At 45.1% G+C, this 21,041-nt stretch overlaps 2 protein-coding genes across 6 annotated transcripts in view; one reads left to right on the plus strand and one right to left on the minus strand.

The window, feature by feature from the left end:
* LOC116989156 (probable protein S-acyltransferase 6) overlaps window positions 1-12,029 on the minus strand; it is a 116,500-nt gene extending 104,471 nt beyond the window's left edge. The window contains exon 1 of the mRNA XM_033046382.1: window positions 11,811-12,029. The gene's annotated coding sequence lies outside the window, so the exon portion shown is untranslated. The remainder of the gene's footprint in view (window positions 1-11,810) is intronic.
* Window positions 12,030-15,421: 3,392 nt separating this feature from the next.
* rabep1 (rabaptin, RAB GTPase binding effector protein 1) overlaps window positions 15,422-21,041 on the plus strand; it is a 73,713-nt gene continuing 68,093 nt past the window's right edge. For 3 of the 5 annotated variants that reach the window (XM_033046421.1, XM_033046423.1, XM_033046422.1), the window contains exon 1: window positions 15,428-16,053. In XM_033046421.1, coding sequence (XP_032902312.1) covers window positions 15,990-16,053 — 64 coding nt within the window. In that variant the 5' untranslated portion in view covers window positions 15,428-15,989. Of the gene's footprint in view, window positions 16,054-21,041 lie in introns of all 5 variants that reach the window. The other 2 variants (XM_033046425.1, XM_033046426.1) reach the window with 2 other exon arrangements.

The raw sequence follows: 21,041 nt of genomic DNA on the forward strand, positions 1-21,041 counted from the left end.
CATACCATTGGGTTGTAGACCACCCAGGTGGAATTATGAGATGATGTTTCTTTGGTTTGCATTGGGCTTCACCCTGGCAGTGGAGAAGGCCGAGGACAGACAAGTTGACGTGTAAATGAACTGCCTTGCAGTTGGGAGCAGATTGGTCATTGCAGACAGAGAGCAGCTCCTCAGCAAATTGGTCGCCTAATCTACATTAATCATATTGGGACCACTGAATGCAGCAGACAAGGTTGGAAGAGGTGTCACCTGAAAGGACTGTTTAGATCTCTGGGTGATGGTGAGAGAGGGGGTGCAAGAACAAGTATTGCATTTCCACCAATTGCAAGATAAAGTGCCAGGAGTTAGGAATGTATGGTGGGTAAGGATGAACTGAGAAAAGAGTCACAGAGGGAGTAGTCCATGTGGAAGGTAGAAAGGCATGTGGAGAAGGTGAGGGATTACACTAGCTGGCAGAAGTGATAAATCACAGCATCATTTGTTAGGTCTCTAGAACAAGAAATTCAGTTTACAGCTAAGAATGAATACTAATTTGTTACAACAGTTTCTGAAACAATGACGATTCTTCAGGTAGTCAAACAAAATTCAATTTATTTAACGTCAAAATGTTTATCAAATATGAAAGAAAGATATACTTATTTATTAAATATGAAGGAGATACTTGAAGGAGATACTTGAAGGATATACTTGAAAGAGATACTTGAGATACATGTTCAATATCAATCTGTGTGACACCCAAAATTGGCCTGCTGACATTTCACCAATTGCTTTAAAATGACACCTTTCAGAGTTCAGTTTTATTATTTCCTTTTTGTTTATGGTTAGATGGAACCAGGCTTTTAGCGCATCGGAATCCCAGGTTATCGGAAGCTGAGTCTGAGGTGTTTCCCATTCTAAAAACAAAGATGTCAGTTAGTTTGCTGCTGCCATTTTATGTTCTACAAATCTTAAGTCCACAGAAGTGCAGAGTGTAATCTTCTTCTGAGCTGCAACTTATTGAAATGATTTGTGCAGGATAGTTACCCATCTAACCAGAGCCGTGGTACTAGGAGTACATGCTACTACTTATTTTAATGTAGGAGTCCATCTCGAGGCTGTGCAGAGACTGACAGTATCGTCTGTGACTCAGTGCACCCTTGCCTTGGAGTCAGAGCGAATGCATATCCACACCGGATATACAAAATCTAATGCAGGTTGACGTTCCAGGTGAAATTCTGTGACAAGCGACCCTTCACCCGATTACCCTTTGCCACTCTATCATCTGCAGGACAAGTTAGAAATGTGTGATGGAACACCCTCCACTCACCTGGAGGGACAAGAACATTTCTGCTAACGTTCAGGCAGCTCAACTCTCCAGCACAGGGTGGGATGTTCGATTAGCACTTCATTTTTCACCATACATTTATTCTGTCCATCCTCAGCACCCTGTGGCTGCTGTATGCACTGGATACAACTTTTACTGAGACCTCCTTGATAATCATGTCCAAGCCCACAACTTCTGCAGCCTGGAAAAATAGGGGCACCTGAGAACACCTCCCTCCCCTAGTCCTGACCTATTCTGATCTATCGCCTCGCCCTTCCTTACATCAGCAATTAGCAATAAGCTGGAACAGCCTACCAGAAGCTGTAATGGGGGGTGGGCACCTTCACATCATTCAAAACACAGTTTAGCCCCATCTTCTCAAGGGGAATTAATCCAAAAAAATCCATTAAACAAGGCCAAGAGTATGTAATACACGTGGAGCCAAATACAAAAGGCAGCTCCTGCATTTGACAAAATTTGGCCTTGTCGAGCTACCTCACGTTACCCAACAGTTAAATTGAAAATAGTTTAGGTAATCTGAAAGAAAATCAAATGAATTTGGGGGTATACAAGTACAATGGCAATACTTCAAATCATCTGACATTGTTAACACAGTTAAGTGCCAAAGGTTACCTGACACTCATGGAATTCCAGACACATTTAGCACCTTTGAGAAACTGGCAGGGAAAAGGAGTGTAAACGATCAAGAAATATACCTGTGTCAGGGCAGCATTGTGATTGCATTGCGTTTTACCTGCTTGTGACCCGTGCTTTATGATTCACAAGCATTTCCTAGCATGTCATAGATGCCTAAGCAAAGTGTACAAACACTAGTGTCATAGAAAGTCTTAGAATCACACGGCACCAAAACAGGCCACATTACTCCATATTGAACATCATTTTCAAGCTCAATTATTTGTATTTCAATCACACAGCCAGGAAAACATGAATTTCATACGGGTAAAATAATGAAAACTTTAACTAAAAATAAATGCATATATTACAACTTCAATACATTTCATTTAAATAAAATGTTTATGTTTAAGAAGAGGCAGAGGGAGGTTGTGGGCAATAAAATAACTCCTGAAGAAGACTCAAAGGGACTGAAGATACTGGAATCTTGAGCAGAAATAATAAATTGCAGAAGGGCCAGGCAGCATCTGTGGGGAGATATGGAGAAATAGAAGATGTTTTGAGTCCTTCGTCTGGATGGGATAGAACAACATAACAAGTTAGGGAGGTTTTGTAAAATGATGAGCAAAGATTTGGTGAGACAGAACCACTTTGTGGACGTTTGTGAAAATATAGGCAGAGAGAGTGAATCACACCTTACCATAGTGATTCTGTGGTGGAAATGCATTCACAGGGGATACACCATGATAACCATCTTCTGCTGTGTCCTGATCTGGAAATTTCCCCTGTAATAAACATATCAGAAAGAAGATTTGAAGACTCAAATGCAAATAATATCCACGATACACAATGGAAAGTTATTTTTTACCCAATGAACATTAAAATGCAGTCAAAGCAAAGATAAGGCAAGGGAAGAGATTGTTAGGGTTCTGGCTGAGGCATGGTTCCAGATGACTGGAGAGAAGTAGGGCAATTATAGAGCTGTGAGCCAGCATTGGTATTAAGGAGGTTGGTGGAAAGGAGTCTGAGGGGAAGGATTTGTCAACACTTGGAAGGGAAAAACAGATACAATTAAACAGGAATGCTTCGAGAAGTTGGCAATTTTCAAGTAGAAACAGCACCTGATGCAGAGGGGAAGGACACAAAGATGGAAGTGGTGGAAACTCTGGCCAATGTCTTTATGTCTACAGAGACCAACAGGACTGGAAGCATTCAAGGAGATGATAAACCTGATACTTGCAGGCAACAATGTCAGCAGGAAACTGGTTGCCACAAATTTGTTAAAGGCTAACAGTATTTGGGGAATTTAGACCCCAACAATAATGAATTCTTCACCCTGGACCTTTAGATTTCTGGGGCAGAGAATCGCAGAATCACAATGCTCAAAAAGAAGAAACTCCCCCACACGTCTAAAGTGGTGATGTTTTCACCCCGAAACTATGTTCACTTGTTTACAGACTCCATAAGCAAAGGAATCGCTCACTCTACCAAGTCTCTCAGAAACTGTTGTGTGGCGGAACTTGGTTCTGGAAGTGGCGGCGCTGGTGAACGGCTGCGGCTCGCCTGCAGTCCGTTTGTTTTTACTTTTTTGTGTTGTTTTTTTCGTTTTGTCTGGCTAAATTTTTGGTTTTAGGTTGTGTTTATGTGTGTGGGGGGTTGAAACAGGACTTGCTGTCTCTCCCTTCGGGGGAATGTGACTTTTTTGTCGTATCCCCCTTCTCTGCCTCCGTCTGCGCTGAGGCCTAATGGCGGAGCTGGCGACCTCGAGGCTCCGGAGGCAGCCTGTCAGGACTCGCCCTGGGCTCGCTCCCGTGAGGGCAGCCCGGCTCGGGGCTGGAACGGCACTCCCGTGAGGGGCTGTGACGCTCCCGTGAGGGCGGCCTGGCGCGGGGCTGAGACGCTCCCGTGTGGGCGGCCCAGCTCGAGGGTAACGGCGCTCCCGTGGGGGCGGCCCAGCTCGAGGGTAACGGTGCTCCCGTCGGGGCGGCCTGGCGCGGGGCTGAGACGCTCACGTGAGGGTGACCCGGCTCGGGGCTGGAACAGTGCTCCGGTGGCTGAGACGGCGTTCTGGCGGCAGTGGCGGCCTGAGTCCAGGGTTCAGCCGCGGGCCAGTGGACGACGTCGTCAACAGCTGCGTCCGCTGGACTGGAGGGCGGCAGCTTCGACCACCCCGGGCCGCGGTGTTTGAACCGGCCCGTTCGCGGAGCTCGGTGAGCCGCGGGACTGATTTTCCATCGCCCGGTGGGGTATCGCCTCAGCGCAGAGGGAGAAGATGAGGGGAGACTGCAGCCCTAAGATTTTTGCCTCCATCACAGTGAGGAGGTGCTTGGTGGACCCACTGTGGTGGATGTTAATTTGTGTTTACTGTCTGTTCTGTTGTCTATTATTGTATGTATGACTGCAGGCACGAAATTTCGTTCAGACTGAAAGGTCTGAATGACAATAAAGGAAATTCAATTCAATTCAATTCATTCTTATGGTAGACAAAATGTCTGAAGAAGGGTTTCGGCCCGAAACGTTGCCTATTTCCTTCGCTCCATAGATGCTGCCGCACCACCCGCTGAGTTTCTCCAGCAATTTTGTCTACCTTCGATTTTCCAGCATCTGCAGTTCCTGCTTGAACATACCTCATTCTTATGACAAGCCCATTGGTTCAATTGTTCCTCACAGGCTCTTCAGCCCAGGATCAATCTTGTAAACCCATTCTGAACTGATTTCATTGCAAACACATCCTCCCTTTGATACATCAGCAAACTATTGGCTGTTCTCTGGCTGTGACCTCACCAGCACGCGGAAGAACCAGAGGCAAGATTTCCTTACTCGTGCAAGTCATCCCCCTCATAATAAAGGCAACATTTCTTCTGACTTGCTGATTACGCACTGCATCTCTGCACTTCCTTTATGCATTTCTTGTAAGAGGACATTCAGTTCTCACTGCCCAGTGATATTTAATAATCTCACAACATTTATCTTTTTCTTTCTGTAATAATGGATAAGCTCAGATTTCAATTTACCCAAACAGCATCAGCATGCCTTTTGCATCGTGGAATGCTAACACTCTTGACCATTGCACCACCACCATCAAATACACCTATCACTCCATCCACCAGCCAGCCTGATAATCTGTTGCTGCTGTTGAATCTGAGGGTTTACAGACAGATTGAACCACATTGCACCACCAAAAATTTACACAGCAGTGGAGTGAGGAGACGCATCGGTGTTCAACCTGTACTGTTAAAATTACTCAAAACACGTTACCTGCCAAAGGTTTGTGCGATTGGGCTGAAACCTATTTCCCCATGGATTAGATTAGATTAAACTTTATTAATCCCCTTATTCAGGGGAAATTGTGATGTCCTTGCAGCACACTAATAAAAATACAACATAGATTCAAAAAGAAATTCAACACAAAAACATCCCCCCACAGTGATTCCCACTGTGGGGGAAGGCACAAAGTCCAGTCCCCATCCTCTTGTCCACCCAAAGTCGGGCCTATTGAGGCCTCCACAGTCGCCGCCACGGCGCCCGATGTTCTCGCCGGGTGATGGTGCTTCGGCGTTGGGAGAACCCCCAGCGGCTTGGGGTGCCAGGAACGGCCGCCTTCCCACCGGAGACCGCGGCTTCCAAGTCAACAGACCGCGCCGGACGGAGCTCCACACACTGGCGATCTCAGCAAGAGATCCCAGGCTCCGGGATGTAACGTTCAGCGTCGCAGCTGGCCGCTCCACAGAACCGCGGCTCCACGATGTTCTCATCTGCGGTCCCAGCATACTGGAGTTCCAGCGATACACTCTACCTGAAATCAGAGATGAGAGAATTTAGTGATTAAATTGTAGACTCAGTTGCATGGCTTGGATATTCACATTCTCCTATCAAAGTGTTAAACATAATTGCAGGCATCAGCAGAGCTGCTATCAAATGCTGGAGGCTCACAATATTTCGTAGCAATTATCCTTCAACAATACAAATACATCTTGTTCCCAAATGCTGCCTTGTAGTAATGAGTGTAATGCTGAAAAATTCCCAGGGAACCTCATGCAGCTGCTGACACTGAACAAGGCAACTGCAATCTCATACTCCAGCCCAAGGAACAAAACCCAGAGATGCAATTTGCAAAACAGGTTACTGTTGATTATATGGCATTTGGAGGAGGGGGCAGTTTGTGTTGGGGGGGGGGGGGGAGGAGGGGGTCAGGCAGAGAGAGCGTGAAAGGGGTGAGTGGGCTGCATGAATCATAGAAGGCAAGCCACATTTCCTGAATAAAGAGGGCACTTCATACGTCCTGGAACACAATGCCTCATCTAAAAAATAGACGAGGCAGAATCAGAGAAACCAAGAGAAAATGAAGCATTCATACAAGAGACTAAATGGAAGGAGGTGCATTCAAGGCAAGGCTCTCCATCTGCAGCCAATGAAGCTCTCAATCGCATTTCATCCATTACCTAAACCTCTTCCCTCACCCCTTTTTAAAGCCTTTTCACTTGCTGCGTGTCCCTTTTCCTGCAAATATTTTCTCCCAACTAACCTTTACGAATTCCTGTCAGTTCCTTCAAAACTTGCCTTATCCCAATTTAGGACATTGATTTGTGAACCAGTCCTATCTTCTCCCGTAACTATCTTAAAACTAATGCAATTCTTATCATTGGTCCAGAAGTGCTACCCACTGACCCTTCACTTGCCCAGTCTCATTTCCTAACACACAGCTCAGTGTTTCCTCCTGCACTGTAGAACCTTCTTCATACTGTTTGAGAATTTTTTTCTGGACATATTTAACAAATTCCACCCCTTGAAAGCCCTTTGCACTATGGCAGTTCCAGTCAATACAATGGAAATCCAAATTGGCTACTCTTACAATATTGTTCATCCAACTATCTGTGTTCTCCTTAAATATTTGCACTTATAATACCTGTAGAATTCCAGTCTTACCAGCAAGGACAAGATTCACCAACATATCCTCTGACCTCGCCTATTGCATTAAGTGCTCTTGAATTTTGCTTAAATATCCACGTGGAAATTGCCAGCAGAAAATAAATTCAACTGTAAATGCTGGAACGGTGGGGCACAAAATTTAGTTAAGCAAAATTTCTGCCACAGGCCAATGATTGTTCTGAATATCTTTCATCAATCTGCCATGTTGGGTCAACTTCTTTCTTCACAAATGTTGCCTGACCTGGTGAGTCCTTCAGCATTGTCCATTTTATTTCAATTATTTGTCTTCTCCAAGTTTATTTTCTTATTCTCTAATCTGTTTAGCACTTTTTTTCGCTAAGCCTTATCCACTCTTCATCGTCACTTCATTTCCACAGACCTCCATCTCATCAAAAGCTTTCCCTTCCTTCTTTTGTCAACATCTTTAAACCCAGTTCCAATGGAATGTCTTTGATCTGAATCATTAACTCTCTTTTCCTTTCTACAGACGCTGCTGGAACTGCAAAGTAATTTCCACCAGTTTCTGCTTTTTTCCCGTGATCACAAGATCATGAATCGCTAAGTCTAGTTTCCGGTGAAATTGGGAACATCCAAGTGAACAAACTCCAAATAATATCAGTATCATTGTTGTGAGATCATGGTAGGACTTTGATACATTGACAATGAAGGATGGACAAGTCAGGAAGGAAGGTAGTTGGGGGGTATCTGCAGAAGCCGTATGCTTTTTGGTGGTGAATACCATGATTTGGGAGGATCTGTCAAAGTAATCTGGAGGGAGTACCTGCAGTGCATTCGGCCCTTCGAGCCAACACCGCCATTCAATGTGATCATGGCTGATCATCCACAATCAGCACCCCATTCCTGCCTTCTCCCCATATCCCCTGACTCCGCTATTTTTAAGAGCCCTATCTAGCTCTGTCTTGAAAGCATCCAGAGAACCTGCCTCCACCGCCCTCTGAGCAGAGAATTCCACACTCACCACTCTCTGTGAGAAAAAGTGTTTCCTCATCTCCGTTCTAAACGGCTTACTCCTTATTCTTAAAATCTTGACAATTGAAATATTTGGGGAAATAATTAAGAAACATTTAAAGAAATTTGAGTCAATAAAAGATAACCAGCATGGATATATTAAAAGCAAGTTGTGTTTGACTAACCTGACTTAATTTTTGTTGAAGAAGCAGAGAAGGTTAATTAAGCGAATTCAGTAGATGCTCTCTACATGGATTTTCTGAAATCAATAAAGACCTGCATGAAACCCATTTGGCAAAATTGATGCCCAAACAATTAAATAGTTTGTATTGACAACAGGAATTTCAAAAATGGTTTAAAGACAGTAGTCAGAGATGGCTGCTTTCTAGATTGGAAGATGGTGCTCCTCGGTGGCCAGTACTGGAACAGCTTATTTTGGAAACACACTCAAAGTTGCTACAGTGCATCCTATAGATGGTACAACTTTTGCTATTGATTTAGTAGGAGCCAGCGGAGCAACCTTTCCACACGGAGGGAGGGTGGTGAGTATATGGAATTAGCTACCAGTGAAAATGGTTAAGGCAGATATAATGACACATTTAAAAGCCAGTTGTTTAAGAACTGCAGATGCTGGAAACATCGAAGGTAGACAAAAATGCTGGAGAAACTCAGCGGGTGAGGCAGCGTCTATAGAGCGAAGGAATATTATGCCTTTAAAAGACAGTTGGTCAGATAAATGGATTGGAAGGATTGAGAGAGATATGGGCAAATGGGATTTGGTCAATAGTGTTAGACACTGCCTGGTCCGTCAGATGTTCTGACCCCAAAATTGAAAGAATCTATACGAGGCAAGCCTCAAAAAGGCAACCAATATCATTATAGACCCACACTCTCATTTCAATCCTGCCATTAGGAGGAAGGTATAAGAGTCTGAAACAGTGAACATGTTCAGCAATAGCTTCTTCACTACAAGCATTACGTTTTTGAACACTAAACACTAACCTCAACGATTAAAGCAGAGTGTCTTTAGTTGCACAAAGAAATGTGCATTTTCTTTGCACTAGTATCGGTTATTAATTTATATTTCCTAATTTATTATATATTATCTGTGTGTATTGCATTTACTGACTCGTTATATTGTTGCAAGAAATAATGTTATTGTTCCATTGTTATTACATATGACAATTAAACACTATGAACTCTTGGCTAAAATGGAGCATCTGGGTCGACAGGGATGGGTAGGGCCGAAGGGCCTGGTTTCATGCTCTATGATTATTATTTCTTCTCAAGTAACAGGTATCAACATTCGTTAGCTCTGTTACATTGCTTCAATAAATATACAGCTCTCAAAAGAATGCAATAGATTTTAAACAGGAAAAATCTTGTCTTTCATTGTTCAAGATTATCAAACCTCACCTGCCTCCAAAAAGCTCTTTCAATAGGCAGCCACCAAGGAGCAGACTGAAACAACAAAATGTCATTCAATGAACACAATTCCTAAAATTACTTTGGATGCAGAAGTAATGCACGTGACATAAATTTAATAAAGATATAATTTTGAACAAAGACGACCGAGTATTTTAGCACAGGGCTGACCCAAATTGGTTGCAGCCAGCAATTCTGAAATGAAGCACCAATGTTCAGCCGCTGCTCAAGTGTCCTGGAGTGATGTGGACCTACTATAAATCAGAACAAGCAGAGTGACACATGCTGGCGCACCTGCCCTTCTGTTCTAAGTGGAATCACTGGGAATCACTCTCTCCAATTCCAACACCAACCAGTCCTGGTGAATGAATACTAACCCCTTCAGGGAATCCCACGACATGTAGATCAAATGGCAAGAAGTTAATTTGCTTTATTTATTTAAATCTTTTAATTACATTGGTTCTCTAATGGAGTTTCATTGTTTTTTTTATTGTTTGATTTTTAAAGATTATTTAAAGCAATTGTAATATTAATTAAGTTTATATTGGTTGAAGTCTCTGTCAAAGTTAGTTAGACGGGTTGGGACCTCATCAGGGCGCTGGATAGCTCTGCTTTGTTCTGGGCAGGGCGCCATTGGAGATTAACTCAGCGGTGCCCTGCCCAGCGGTGGAACCAAGGTAGTAGTCCCAAGTGCCCTGGATTAGGAACGGGAGAGCAACCTGGTATACATGACTGAAAGTAGGTGTTTGATACTGTGGAATGTATAAGCTATACTCAGTTGTAAACTAAGACACATGCTGCCTTAACTGCAAGGCCTTCTCAGAGTCCGCACTCTACACAGCTCAAAACCTTCAATAAAAGGAATCAAAGCAACACAGAAAGTTACACCCTCTTTCTCCACACTGTTTGTCAAAGTGTTTTACGATATCTGCATAATATGTGTGTGAGTCTCACTACACTTTTATTATACAGATATCTCAGAAAGCCATGCTGACAAACAAATATATCTTAGAAAACCTGTTTGACAAAGCCACATACTGGTTGGAGATTTGCTTTTGAATACTTTGAGTAAAATGAACTGAAGAGAGAGGGGTGGGGGGGAGAGGTGGTTAGAGGGAGGGGGTGGTTAGAGGGGGAGTGGTTAGTGTGTGTGACACGGCAGGCTGCTACCCTGAATTCCATAGAGCTCCCGACAGCTTTCGTGCATGAGACGCGCACACTTAATTTCCTGAACATTCTGAACGCATGGCATGACGCACTGTTGCATTTCGCTCTCTGTCTCTCCCCCTCTCTCTCTCTCTCCCCCTCTCTCATTTTATAATTCATTTTATTAGCTCCATATCCTTACCGAATAGCAACAAATTTCACTGCACATCTCGTATGTGTATGTGACGAATAAACTTGACTTGACGTAACATTAAAACGCTTTGATTTTAACTACTACTTAACTGCCACGTTAAGTCAACTGGCTCACTTTATCACAGACATGTCCTGTTAAACTGCAGATGCTAGTTTAAACTGAAGATAGACTGCCGTAACTCAGTAGGACAGGCAGCATCTCTGGAGAGAAGGAATGGGTGATGTTTTGGGTCGAGACCCTAATGCAGCATTATAACAAGGCACTTTGGCCCATCTCCATGCAAACCTTTTCCCATCTATCGCTCACATTAGCATTGTGTCCTATGCTCTGCCTATTTAAATTTAAATGTCTCCTAAATGTAGTAACTACAATTCCACCATCTCCTCTGGCAGGATATCAATGCAGCTCTTCAGATAGCAATAACTCCTTGCATACTTAACCTTCAGATCTTACCTGAGACCTAGGGAATCTTGTTTTGATACCCCTGCCATTAGAAAAAAAGAGGCAGGGTCTGGGGTAATATCCCTTCCCTTCAAACAAGGGAAGGGATATCCCTCCATGGGGCCACAAGAGGGGGATGGGGACTTAGTTTAAGGAAAATTGTGAGCACTACCGAATACAGCACTAATTAATATATAGACGCTAAGAATGTCCGAAGGAGCTGTCCCTGTATTGTGTATATTTTTTACTCTGAATGAAGTTTATTTTTGAAATTTAAAAAAAAATGCTTCTCAGTTCAACCCAGACAAATTATTGGTAAATTTCTTCTGCACATATGTTCTCTCCATGCCAACTCCACTTTCTCTCCAATCTAAAACGAACTTCCTTTCCATCCTTCATACTTCTGATGAAGTCTCTAACTTGAAACTTCGATTGTTTTTCTCTTTTCCTACGAATTCTGTCACGTGACCCGTTTCCAGCATTTTCCATCTACCCTGTCATGGCACTTACAATCACCTCTCATTCTTCTAAACGTAGTTAAAGTGTCGTGAATCTCTTCTTTGAGGCAATGCCTTCAACTCTGTGAGCATTCGCTGTACTCCCGCTATTGCGGCGACATCCCTTCCTAGGGCCTCACCCCCGGGACCCCAACCCGCGTTGCCAGGAACGACCCCCAACCCCACGTTGCTAGGGACGACCCGATCCTGATCCCATGTTGCCAGGACACCACGACCATTCTCGGTCACGCACCTACGAAAGCCTCCGCCGGCTCCAACAGCAGGAGCGAGAGAGCGGGCAGGACAGCGACGAGGCCGCGCATGGTGCCGGCACAGGCCCGGTCGGCAGCCTCGGGCCCTCGCCTGACGTGCAGCTAGCTGCGGGTTGGTCTTGCTCTAAGATCTTTGGGTTGGTCCGCGAGGAAACGGAGAGGAAGCGAGCCCTGGGAGAGGCAGGTCGGATGGAAGAGGCGGGAGGGATGGGAGGGGAAAGGGTGGACGAGAGCAAAGATTATAGAGCGGAGCAAAGATCCTATAGCTCTTAGCAGAGCTAAGGATCTTTGGTGTGATCCGTGTTGAACAATATGTGTGATATAGCTCATCTATCACATCAGCAAAGATCATAGAGCGGAGCATGATACTCCACTTCTGCGCAATCCAATGCACTGAGGTGTAGCACGTAACGGAGAGGAGGGGGCCGTCTGCCTCCTGGCCAACCCCTGTGTGGTGCTCAGACATGGCAGTCCTATCCAACTCCTGCTCTCCACACCTGGAACACCTAGCTGTGAAGTGCCGTCCCTTCTACCTACCGAGGGAATCCACCTCCATCATCCTGACCGTGTCTACATCCCTCCCCAGGCAGATGTTCATCTGGCACTGGGGGAGCTGCACGCCGTGGTCAACAAGCACCAGGCAGCTTACCCTGAGTCATTTACCACCATAGATGGGGATTTCAACAAAGCCAACCTTAAGAAATCACTCCCTAACTTTCACCAACATGTCTCCTGCAGCACTAGAGGACCAAACACCCTCGACTACTGCTTCACGACCATCAAGGATGCCTATCATTCTATCCTTCGCCCTCAATTTGGTCAATCCGACCATATTGCGGTGCTGCTTCTTCCTACAGGCAGCAATTTAAAGGAAGGGGGGGGGGGGTGCGGAGGGGCAGAGGAACAACTCCAAGACTGAATGAATATGCCACAGTTGCTACAGACTTCATAAATAAATGTGTGGAGGACTGTATCCCAACAAAAACCTTCTGAATGATTCCTAACCAGAAGCCTTGGATGAACAATGGCGATGCAGAGGTCTACTAGAAGTCCAGATGCGACCTTGGTAAGGCCATCAAAAAGGCCAAAAGGGTCTTCTGCTCCAAGCTGGAGGATGAGATGGCTGTTCGGCAACTGTGGCGGGGCTTGAATGCCATCACCTCCTACAAGGCAAAATCAGGAGGCAGCTCAAATGCCAGCGAAGCATCACTCCCTGACGAGCTCAATGCGTTTCACGCACGCTTTGATAGGGAGAACACTGATGTGCCTTCCCGAGGCCATATTCGCCGTGGTGGTATCTCGGTCAGTCACCGACGTCAGAAGATCCTTTTGGCCTTTTCGGAAAGCGCCTGGACCTGATGGTATACAGTGTTGGCGGCGCGACTCACCCGTTGCAGTGGCCCCTACAGCCTGTCTGTCTTTTTTTATTTTTTGTCTTGTTAAATGTAGTGTTGGTGTTTTTTTTAATACTAGTTTTAAATGTAATTATGTGGGGGGCGGGGGAGGGGGAAACCGTTTAAAATCTCTTCCCTGTCCGGGAGACCCGACCTTTTCCCTGTCGGGTCTCCGTTGTCGTTGGGGCCTAGCATCGTGGAGCGGCCTCCAACCTGAACAACCCGGGGGCTCGGGAGACTGCGGAGCTGCGGACTACTCAACATCGTGGGGCTGGCCGGCCCCGGAGCGAGGGGAGCGGTGGTGACTCGCTGCTGCGACTCGCCTCCTGGGGCTCGGAGGCTCCAGCAACGCAGCCGCAGGTCCGGTGGACTGGGACATCGGGAGCTCGCGGGTCCGGGTGGAGAGACCACTTCCCGGAGCTCCCGCAACGCGACTTTTCCAGCCCGTGTCGCGGGGTTGGAACGACCCGGAGCGGGGACGTACATCGCCCGGCGCGGCTTCATGGCCGTAGGACATTCCAGCGCCCGCCGGGGCTTCCAACTTTGTGATATTTAGACCGGGAGCGGGGCCGTAAATCGCCCGGCACGGCCTAAAATGGCCGTGGGACTTATCATCGCCCGCCTGGGGCTTGGATATCGGGAAAGACATGGAGAACAGGGGAGAGAAAAGACTTTGCCTTCCATCACAGTGGGTCCACTGTGATGGATGTTTGTGTGAATTAAATTGTGTCTATGTCTAGGAATTGTCTTTGTTTGTATGGCTGTGGAAACAGAATTTCGTTTGAGTCTCTGAGGCTCAAATGACAATAAATTGTATAGTTGTATTGTGTATACCCGGGCGTGTTTAAAAACATGTGCGGACCAACTGGCTGGAGTTTGACGCAACTTGAGTGTCCAGGAGCGGAAAAGGCAAAAAGATGTAAACACTGCCCAGTCCATCATCAGCTCTGACCTCCCCACCATCGAAGGGATCTATCGCAGTCGCTGCCTCAAAAAGGCTGCCAACATCATCAAGGACCCACACCACCCTGGCCACACACTCATCTCTCCGCTGCCATCGGGTAGAAGGTACAGGAGCCTGAAATCTGCAACATCCAGGTTCAGGAACAGCTTCTTCCCCACAGCCATCAGACTATTAAACACAACTTCAAACAAACTCTGAACTATAACAGCCTATTGCACTTTATCTGTTTATTTATGTGTGTATATATGTATATTATATGGTATATAAACACACTGATCTGTTCTGTATTTATGCCCACTATATTCTGTTATGCAGCAGCAAGCAAGAATTTCAATATCCTATCTGGGACACATGACAATAAACTCTCTTGACTCTTGGTAATATTAATGCCAAAGAACTTGAAGCTCTCAACCATTTCCACTTTGACGCTATTGATAATAATTGGATGCACTCCATCATGTTTCATGAAGTCAATAATCAGCTTCTTCATCTTACTGACATTAAAGGCAGGTTGTTATTCTGATACCATGTTACTAAGTTCTCCATCATCTTCCTGTATTCCATCTGGTCATTGTCCATGACCTGGCCCACCACAGTGGTGTCATCTACAAACTTGAAGATGGAGTTAGAGCTTAATTTGGCTGCACAGATGGGAGTACAGTGGCGGACCGAGAGGTCTGGCAGTGAGATTTATCGTGGAGGATGCGCTGTCACCTATCCTCACTGATTGTGACTCCTCGGTCTAGGAGTTTGGAGATGAGTTTAGATGGGATTATGGTGTTGAAGGCAAAGTCAAAACATTGAAGTGCAATGTAGGTGTCCTTATTGCCTAGGTGTTCCAGAGATGAATTTAGGGACAGGGACATGGTGTCTGCTGTGGACCTGTTGTAGTGGTCGGCAAACTGCAGCGGATCAAGGCTGTCTCGGAGGCTGTGTGTGACATTGCCAGTCTCTCGAAGCATTTCAGCCATTTTCTCACTCCCTCGTGCACTTAGTTTCTTACTCAGGCAATCTCCCACTCTCTGTCAGCATCTCACACACTCGCTCAATTACTCTCTCATTCATTCTGCTCCACTCTCACTCATCCTCAGCCAGTTTCTCAACACCCAGTCGGTTGCTCTCACTCAGTCACACTCGATCATTCTAGCACTCACTCTCAGCCAGTTTCTCAACACACTTTCTCTCACAGACTCACTTTATCTCACTGCTCATCTCTCCAGGTAGCGACGTAGCTGCGGCGCTCGGCGCATGCGCGGAGGCCCCGCTCTCCCGTAGCAATATGGCCGCCGGGCTTCCGTGGATGAAAAGTCTGAGTCAGGATTGCCTCCCCGCCGCTCCCTGACCACGTCGTGCCGCACCATGGCCGAGCCGACCGCCGAGTCTTCCCCCGTGCAGGAACAGGACCGTGAGTAGACTTTCACCTGTTGCCTGTTGAAAGAGTGCGTGTCGTGGGCGGGCCCGCCACCCGGGCCTGGCCCAGCCCAGCCGCCGAGCCGGCTCCCTTGCCACTGCCGCTGCCCGATTGAGGCGTGGCTGGGCTGGGCTGGGCCGCGATGCGATGGGGGGGATCGCAACAGTTGCGGGGGCCCCCTCTTCGGCCCGCGCTAGTAGGCTGGCTTTGAAAGGGCAGTGGTCACGGCGGCGGAGCCCCTTCCCCAGGTACCGGCGTCTGGGCCACATCCGACGTCGCCCTTGCACCTCCCACCGCCGTCCCTCGGTGCAAATCCCAGACACGACAGTGTTAAGAGTTATTTGCACTCCCCACCACTGCGGCCGGTTAATCTGGACGTTGATCTTTTGGGATGTGGCGCAGCCAACGAATTCGTACACATATATTCATGGAATTACCTTGTGGGAACCTAGGGAGTGAGTGCCTCTTTCTCTCGATGTTTAAATGTGTCAGCATTACCCTGCGTTGTTATGCACAGCCTGCAGTTTGGAGATGCGATGACTGATACAAGTTGGGAGACAAAGTGATTGTCGGTGGCCCAGTACCAGAATTGATTTGGCGTGTATATACACAATGGGAAACAAATCTATGTGATTCTAATCTGGTCGAAAGCCTGATGAGTTTTAATGTTTATTATGTTGCAGTGTGTACTAATGCACAAAACAAGGAGCTCAGCAAGTGCCCATGCAGTTCATTGTATCCTCCCAGCTTTTGTAGGACTTTGTGATCAAGATTACTTAATGCAAGTCTTCTGCTCAATGTTCTTTTACCGTCTGCGCATTCATCCGTGAACGCTTGATGTACTGATTTTGTTTTAAATGCCAATACCTGCACCACTTATAAATAGAAAAAAAGACACAAAGTACTGGAGTAACTCAGTGGGTCAGGCAGCATTGCTGGAGAACATGGATAGATGATATATTTCGGGTTGGGACCCTTCATTTAAAATACTGGATTCTTTTTTGAATACATATGGTATTCTTTGGCTTTATGCATACAACTTTGCATTAATTGAGCTGAGTGTTCTGCTTTAATATTGTAATTTATTTCATCAACAATGTTTTTTAAATCAAGCAAAAAGCTGACTGTTGGAGGAACTCAACAGGTCTTGCTCATCTGTGGAAGAAAACGGACAGACAAAGTTTCAGGTCGGGGTGTTTTGATGCTGCTTAACTTTCCTCCAGTAGTCTCATTTAGCTCGAGATTCCAGCATTTCAAGATTCAAGATTCAAGAATTTATTGTCATGTGTCTCTGATAGGACTATGAAATTCTTGCTTTGCTTTAGCACACCAGAACATAGAAACATAGACATAGAAACATAGAAAATAGGTGCAGGAGTAGACCATTCGGCCCTTCGAGCCTGCACCGCCATTCAATATGATCATGGCTGATCATCCAACTCAGTATCCTGTACCTGCCTTCTCTCCATACCCCCTGATCCCTCTAGCCACAAGGGCCACATCTAACTCCCTCTCAAATATAGCCAATGAACTGGCCTCAACTACCTTCTGTGGCAGAGAATTCCAGAGATTCACCACTCTCTGTGTGAAAAATGTTTTCCTCATCTCGGTCCTAAAAGATTTCCCCCTTATCCTTAAACTATTGACCCCTTGTTCTGGAGTTCCCCAACATCGGGAACAATCTTCCTGCTTCTAGCCTGTCCAACCCCTTAAGAATTTTGTAAGTTTCTATAAGATCCCCCCTCATAGTAGGCACGAATACAGAACAGATCAGTGTGTCCATATACCATTATATAAGTATATACACACATGAATAAATAAACTGATAAAGTGCAAATAATCAGATAATGGGCTATTAATGTTCAGAGTTTTGTCCGAGCCGGGTTTAATAGCCTGATGGCTGTGGGGAAGCAGCTATTTCTGAACCTGGACGTTGCAGTCTACAGGCTCCTGTACCTTCTACCTGAAGGTAGCGGGGAGATGAGTGTGTGGCCAGGATGGTGTGGGTCCTTGATGATGCTGCCAGCCTTTTTGAGGCAGCGACTGTGATAGATCCCCTCGATGGAACCGATGATGGACTGGGCAGTGTTGACTACTTTTTGTAGTCTTTTCCGCTCCAGGGCGTTCAAGTTTCCGAACCAAGCTACGATGCATCCAGTCAGCATGCTCTCTACTGTGCACCTGTAGAAGTTAGAGAGAGTCCTCTTTGACATACCTGCAGTCTCCTGTATGTAATCAAGAATTAATGTAACTTTGTGCTTGGGTTTTCACTTGTTTTCTTGAGGATGTTTTACTGTTAAGGGTCCACAAATGTCAATTGTAATTACATTCCTGAATTTTTTAAAATGTTTTACTTCGCTTTTGCATCATAACTCTTTAAAATATTTATAAACGAGGGTCTCTTGGATTTGGTAAATCATGACAGTTTTTCTTTAATCATCATGTTCACCGATAATGTATTATCAAGGCAATTCATACCATGCATGAGTGCATGAGGTATTGCAAAGGAGGAAATAAACAGAGTGCAGAATGTAATATTGCAGCTCAGAGAAAGTGTAGATTAAAAAAATGCAATGGCTGCAATTAGGTAAATTGGAACATCAGGAATTCATCCTTGGCATATGAGCGGTCTGTTCAAGAGTGTGATAACAATGTGGAATAAGATGTTATTGAATCTGATGGCATGTGCTTTCAAGCTTTTGTATCTTCTGACAAGTGGGAGAGAGGTAATGATTGGAGAGTGACAAGTGCTTGATTACGTTGGCTGATTTCCCAAGGCTGTGTGAAATGTAGGTGGAGTCGATCGGGGAGAGGCTAGTTTATGTGATGGACTGGCTGCATTCACAACTCTGCAATTTCTTGCAGTCTTGGGCAGAGCAGTTGCAATTGCCAACTTGTAATGCATTCCTATAGGACGTTTTGTTTGGTCCATCTGCCAAAATTGGTAAGAGTCATTGGATACATACTGAATTTCCTTAGCCTTGCGAGAAAGTAGAGGAGATGTGGAGTTTCCTTGTCTGCAGCTTCAATGTGGGTGGATGAGGACAAATTGGGAAGTAGGGAAATGGTATAAAATGTAGTTGGTATGATAGCAAATGATAAAAAACCTGCTAGAGAAATACTTCTGCCTTTTCCACATTATCATCTTTGAAAATGACTGCAGCATGTCAATAATGACCAACAGTAATGATTTTGAAGCAGCGATCTTCGGACCGTATTCAGACAGAAACCTTTTTGCAAACCAAAGAAATGCATAAAATGCAATGCACTGCATGAGGAGATAATAGAACAGATGGCCAAATATTCAGTTAAAGTGCTCAACTAAGGAAAGAAGAGATGTTGGGAGGGATATGACTTCCTGACTCATATACTCAATGCCGTGACTTGTCAAAAGCAAGCATATCATTCGTCATCTTTAACATTCTGGCTACTTGTGTTGTCACTTTCTGTGAGAAAGGACCGGCATGTTTTGCAGATCTGTACTAATTAATTAATTTAAAGTAAGATTGAACTAAGATCTATGCTAATCTCCAGCTAATTTAACCTACCAGTGCAACTATGAAATTTTAGCCAACATTGATCTTGCCTGATAGTTTTGACTTGTGCAAACTTTGGGTTACAGACAGTTCATGGAACTCTTTTGTAACCTGGGGAATGTCTATACTCAGAGCAATTATCTTGCCCAGTCAAGAGTGTTTCATTGAGGTTTTCCAACAGTTAAATTCTTACTTGCAGCAGCTTAGCATGCCTGTAAATGCAATATACACAGATAATGTAATGTTTTAGAAAGGTTAATTAAATTCATAACCATAATATTAGAGGAAGAAAAAAAACGAAGTCCTTAGTGCAACCAAGAAAGTTTTTAGAAGTTCATACTTGTTGAGGTTAATTTTGTGTAGTGTTCAGGAGCCTGAAAGTTGTTGGGGGAAAAAACGTATTTTAAATTGGTGGTCACAGTTTTCAGGTATGGATCTTTGATATTGGCTGCCATTTTGAGGCTGCGCCTGTTGATCCCTTCTATGGTGGGGTGGTCAGTATCAGTGATGGACTGGACAGTGTCAACCACTCGCTGTTATCTTTGTTCATGGGCATTTGAGTTGCCTAACCAGACCATGATGCAAGCAGTCAGTATGTTTTCCACCATACACCTGTAGCAGTTCAATGGAGCATTTGTCGACACACCAAATCTCCCCTATCGTCTCTGGAAGTAGAGGCATTGATGAGCTTATTTTGTGATTGGGCACAGGACATATCTTCAGAGATATGCACGCCCAGGAACATGAAGCTATTGATGATCAGGAGGCAATTTCTGTCATTCTGATGTTATCATAGTTACGTTTGAAAGTTGCCAGACTAGAAAGTTTCATCCTGTATCCTACAATAATATATTGTAAAATTTGAAGCTTTCTCAATTGTTTTTGAGTCTGTAAATCATAAATGTAGAGATGCATTTAATACAGATGATTATGCTGGTTGACAAAGCTGAATTAAAAATTACGCAGAGCTCATTCTTCACACTGCTAATGGCCCTTTCTTACGCTCTCAGTAAAATTGTTGGTGTTAGTATCTAAAGTTGAGGATAGGAAGTAGAACAATACAATACCGTTTATTTGTCATTCGAACCTCACATGAAGTTCAAACGAAATTTGGTTTCTGCAGTCATACAACAAGAAAAGAACCAAGACACACACCAACACAATCCACACAAACATCCATCACAGTGAACCTCCTCCTCACTGTGATGGAAGGCAAAATCTTGTCCCTCCCCTACTCTCCATTCTTCTCCCGATGTCAAAGTCAAAGCCCCCGGCGGGTGCTAGCAAGTCCCGCAGCCATCCTAAGCCGCGCCGGGCGATGTGAGGCCCTGCTCCGGGTCTTGATGTTGGAGCCCCCGGCGGGCGCTAGCAAGTCCCGCGGCTGTTTAAGCCACGCCGGGCGATGTAAGGCCCCGCTCCAGGTCACTTTCAACCCCACAATTCGGGCGGGAGAAGTTGCCGTTGCCGGTGCTCCGCAAAGCGGTCTCCCACTGGGAACCCGCGAGCTCCCGGTGTCACCATCCACCGGATTCGGGTCGCAGCAGCGTGCCACCACAGGACATGCAGGGATATCAAGTTTGCCCTTTAATGTGTCACACATTTATGCGTAAGATTGCTACATTCTTCTGTTTTTATTTATCGAGAATACTCTTGGTACGTTTCAAGCAGCTATTTTTTTCAATGTTTAATTGATGAGTAATGTAATAATGTCACAAGACAATGCATAGAGCGGTTACTGAAAATAAATGTCCCTTTCATCCCATGATTACACGCTGTACTCTGGCAGGCAGGGTGGGTACCTGCACCTCGACCTAAAACAATGGAGGTAAACCATAAATCCAAGATGACCTGGAATGTTTAATAATAAATGCATTTAACCTTTGAGATTATACACGCTTTGCTAGATC

This window comes from Amblyraja radiata, chromosome 28 (genome assembly GCF_010909765.2).
Source record: "Amblyraja radiata isolate CabotCenter1 chromosome 28, sAmbRad1.1.pri, whole genome shotgun sequence".
In the NCBI taxonomy this organism is placed as follows: Eukaryota; Metazoa; Chordata; class Chondrichthyes; order Rajiformes; family Rajidae; genus Amblyraja; species Amblyraja radiata.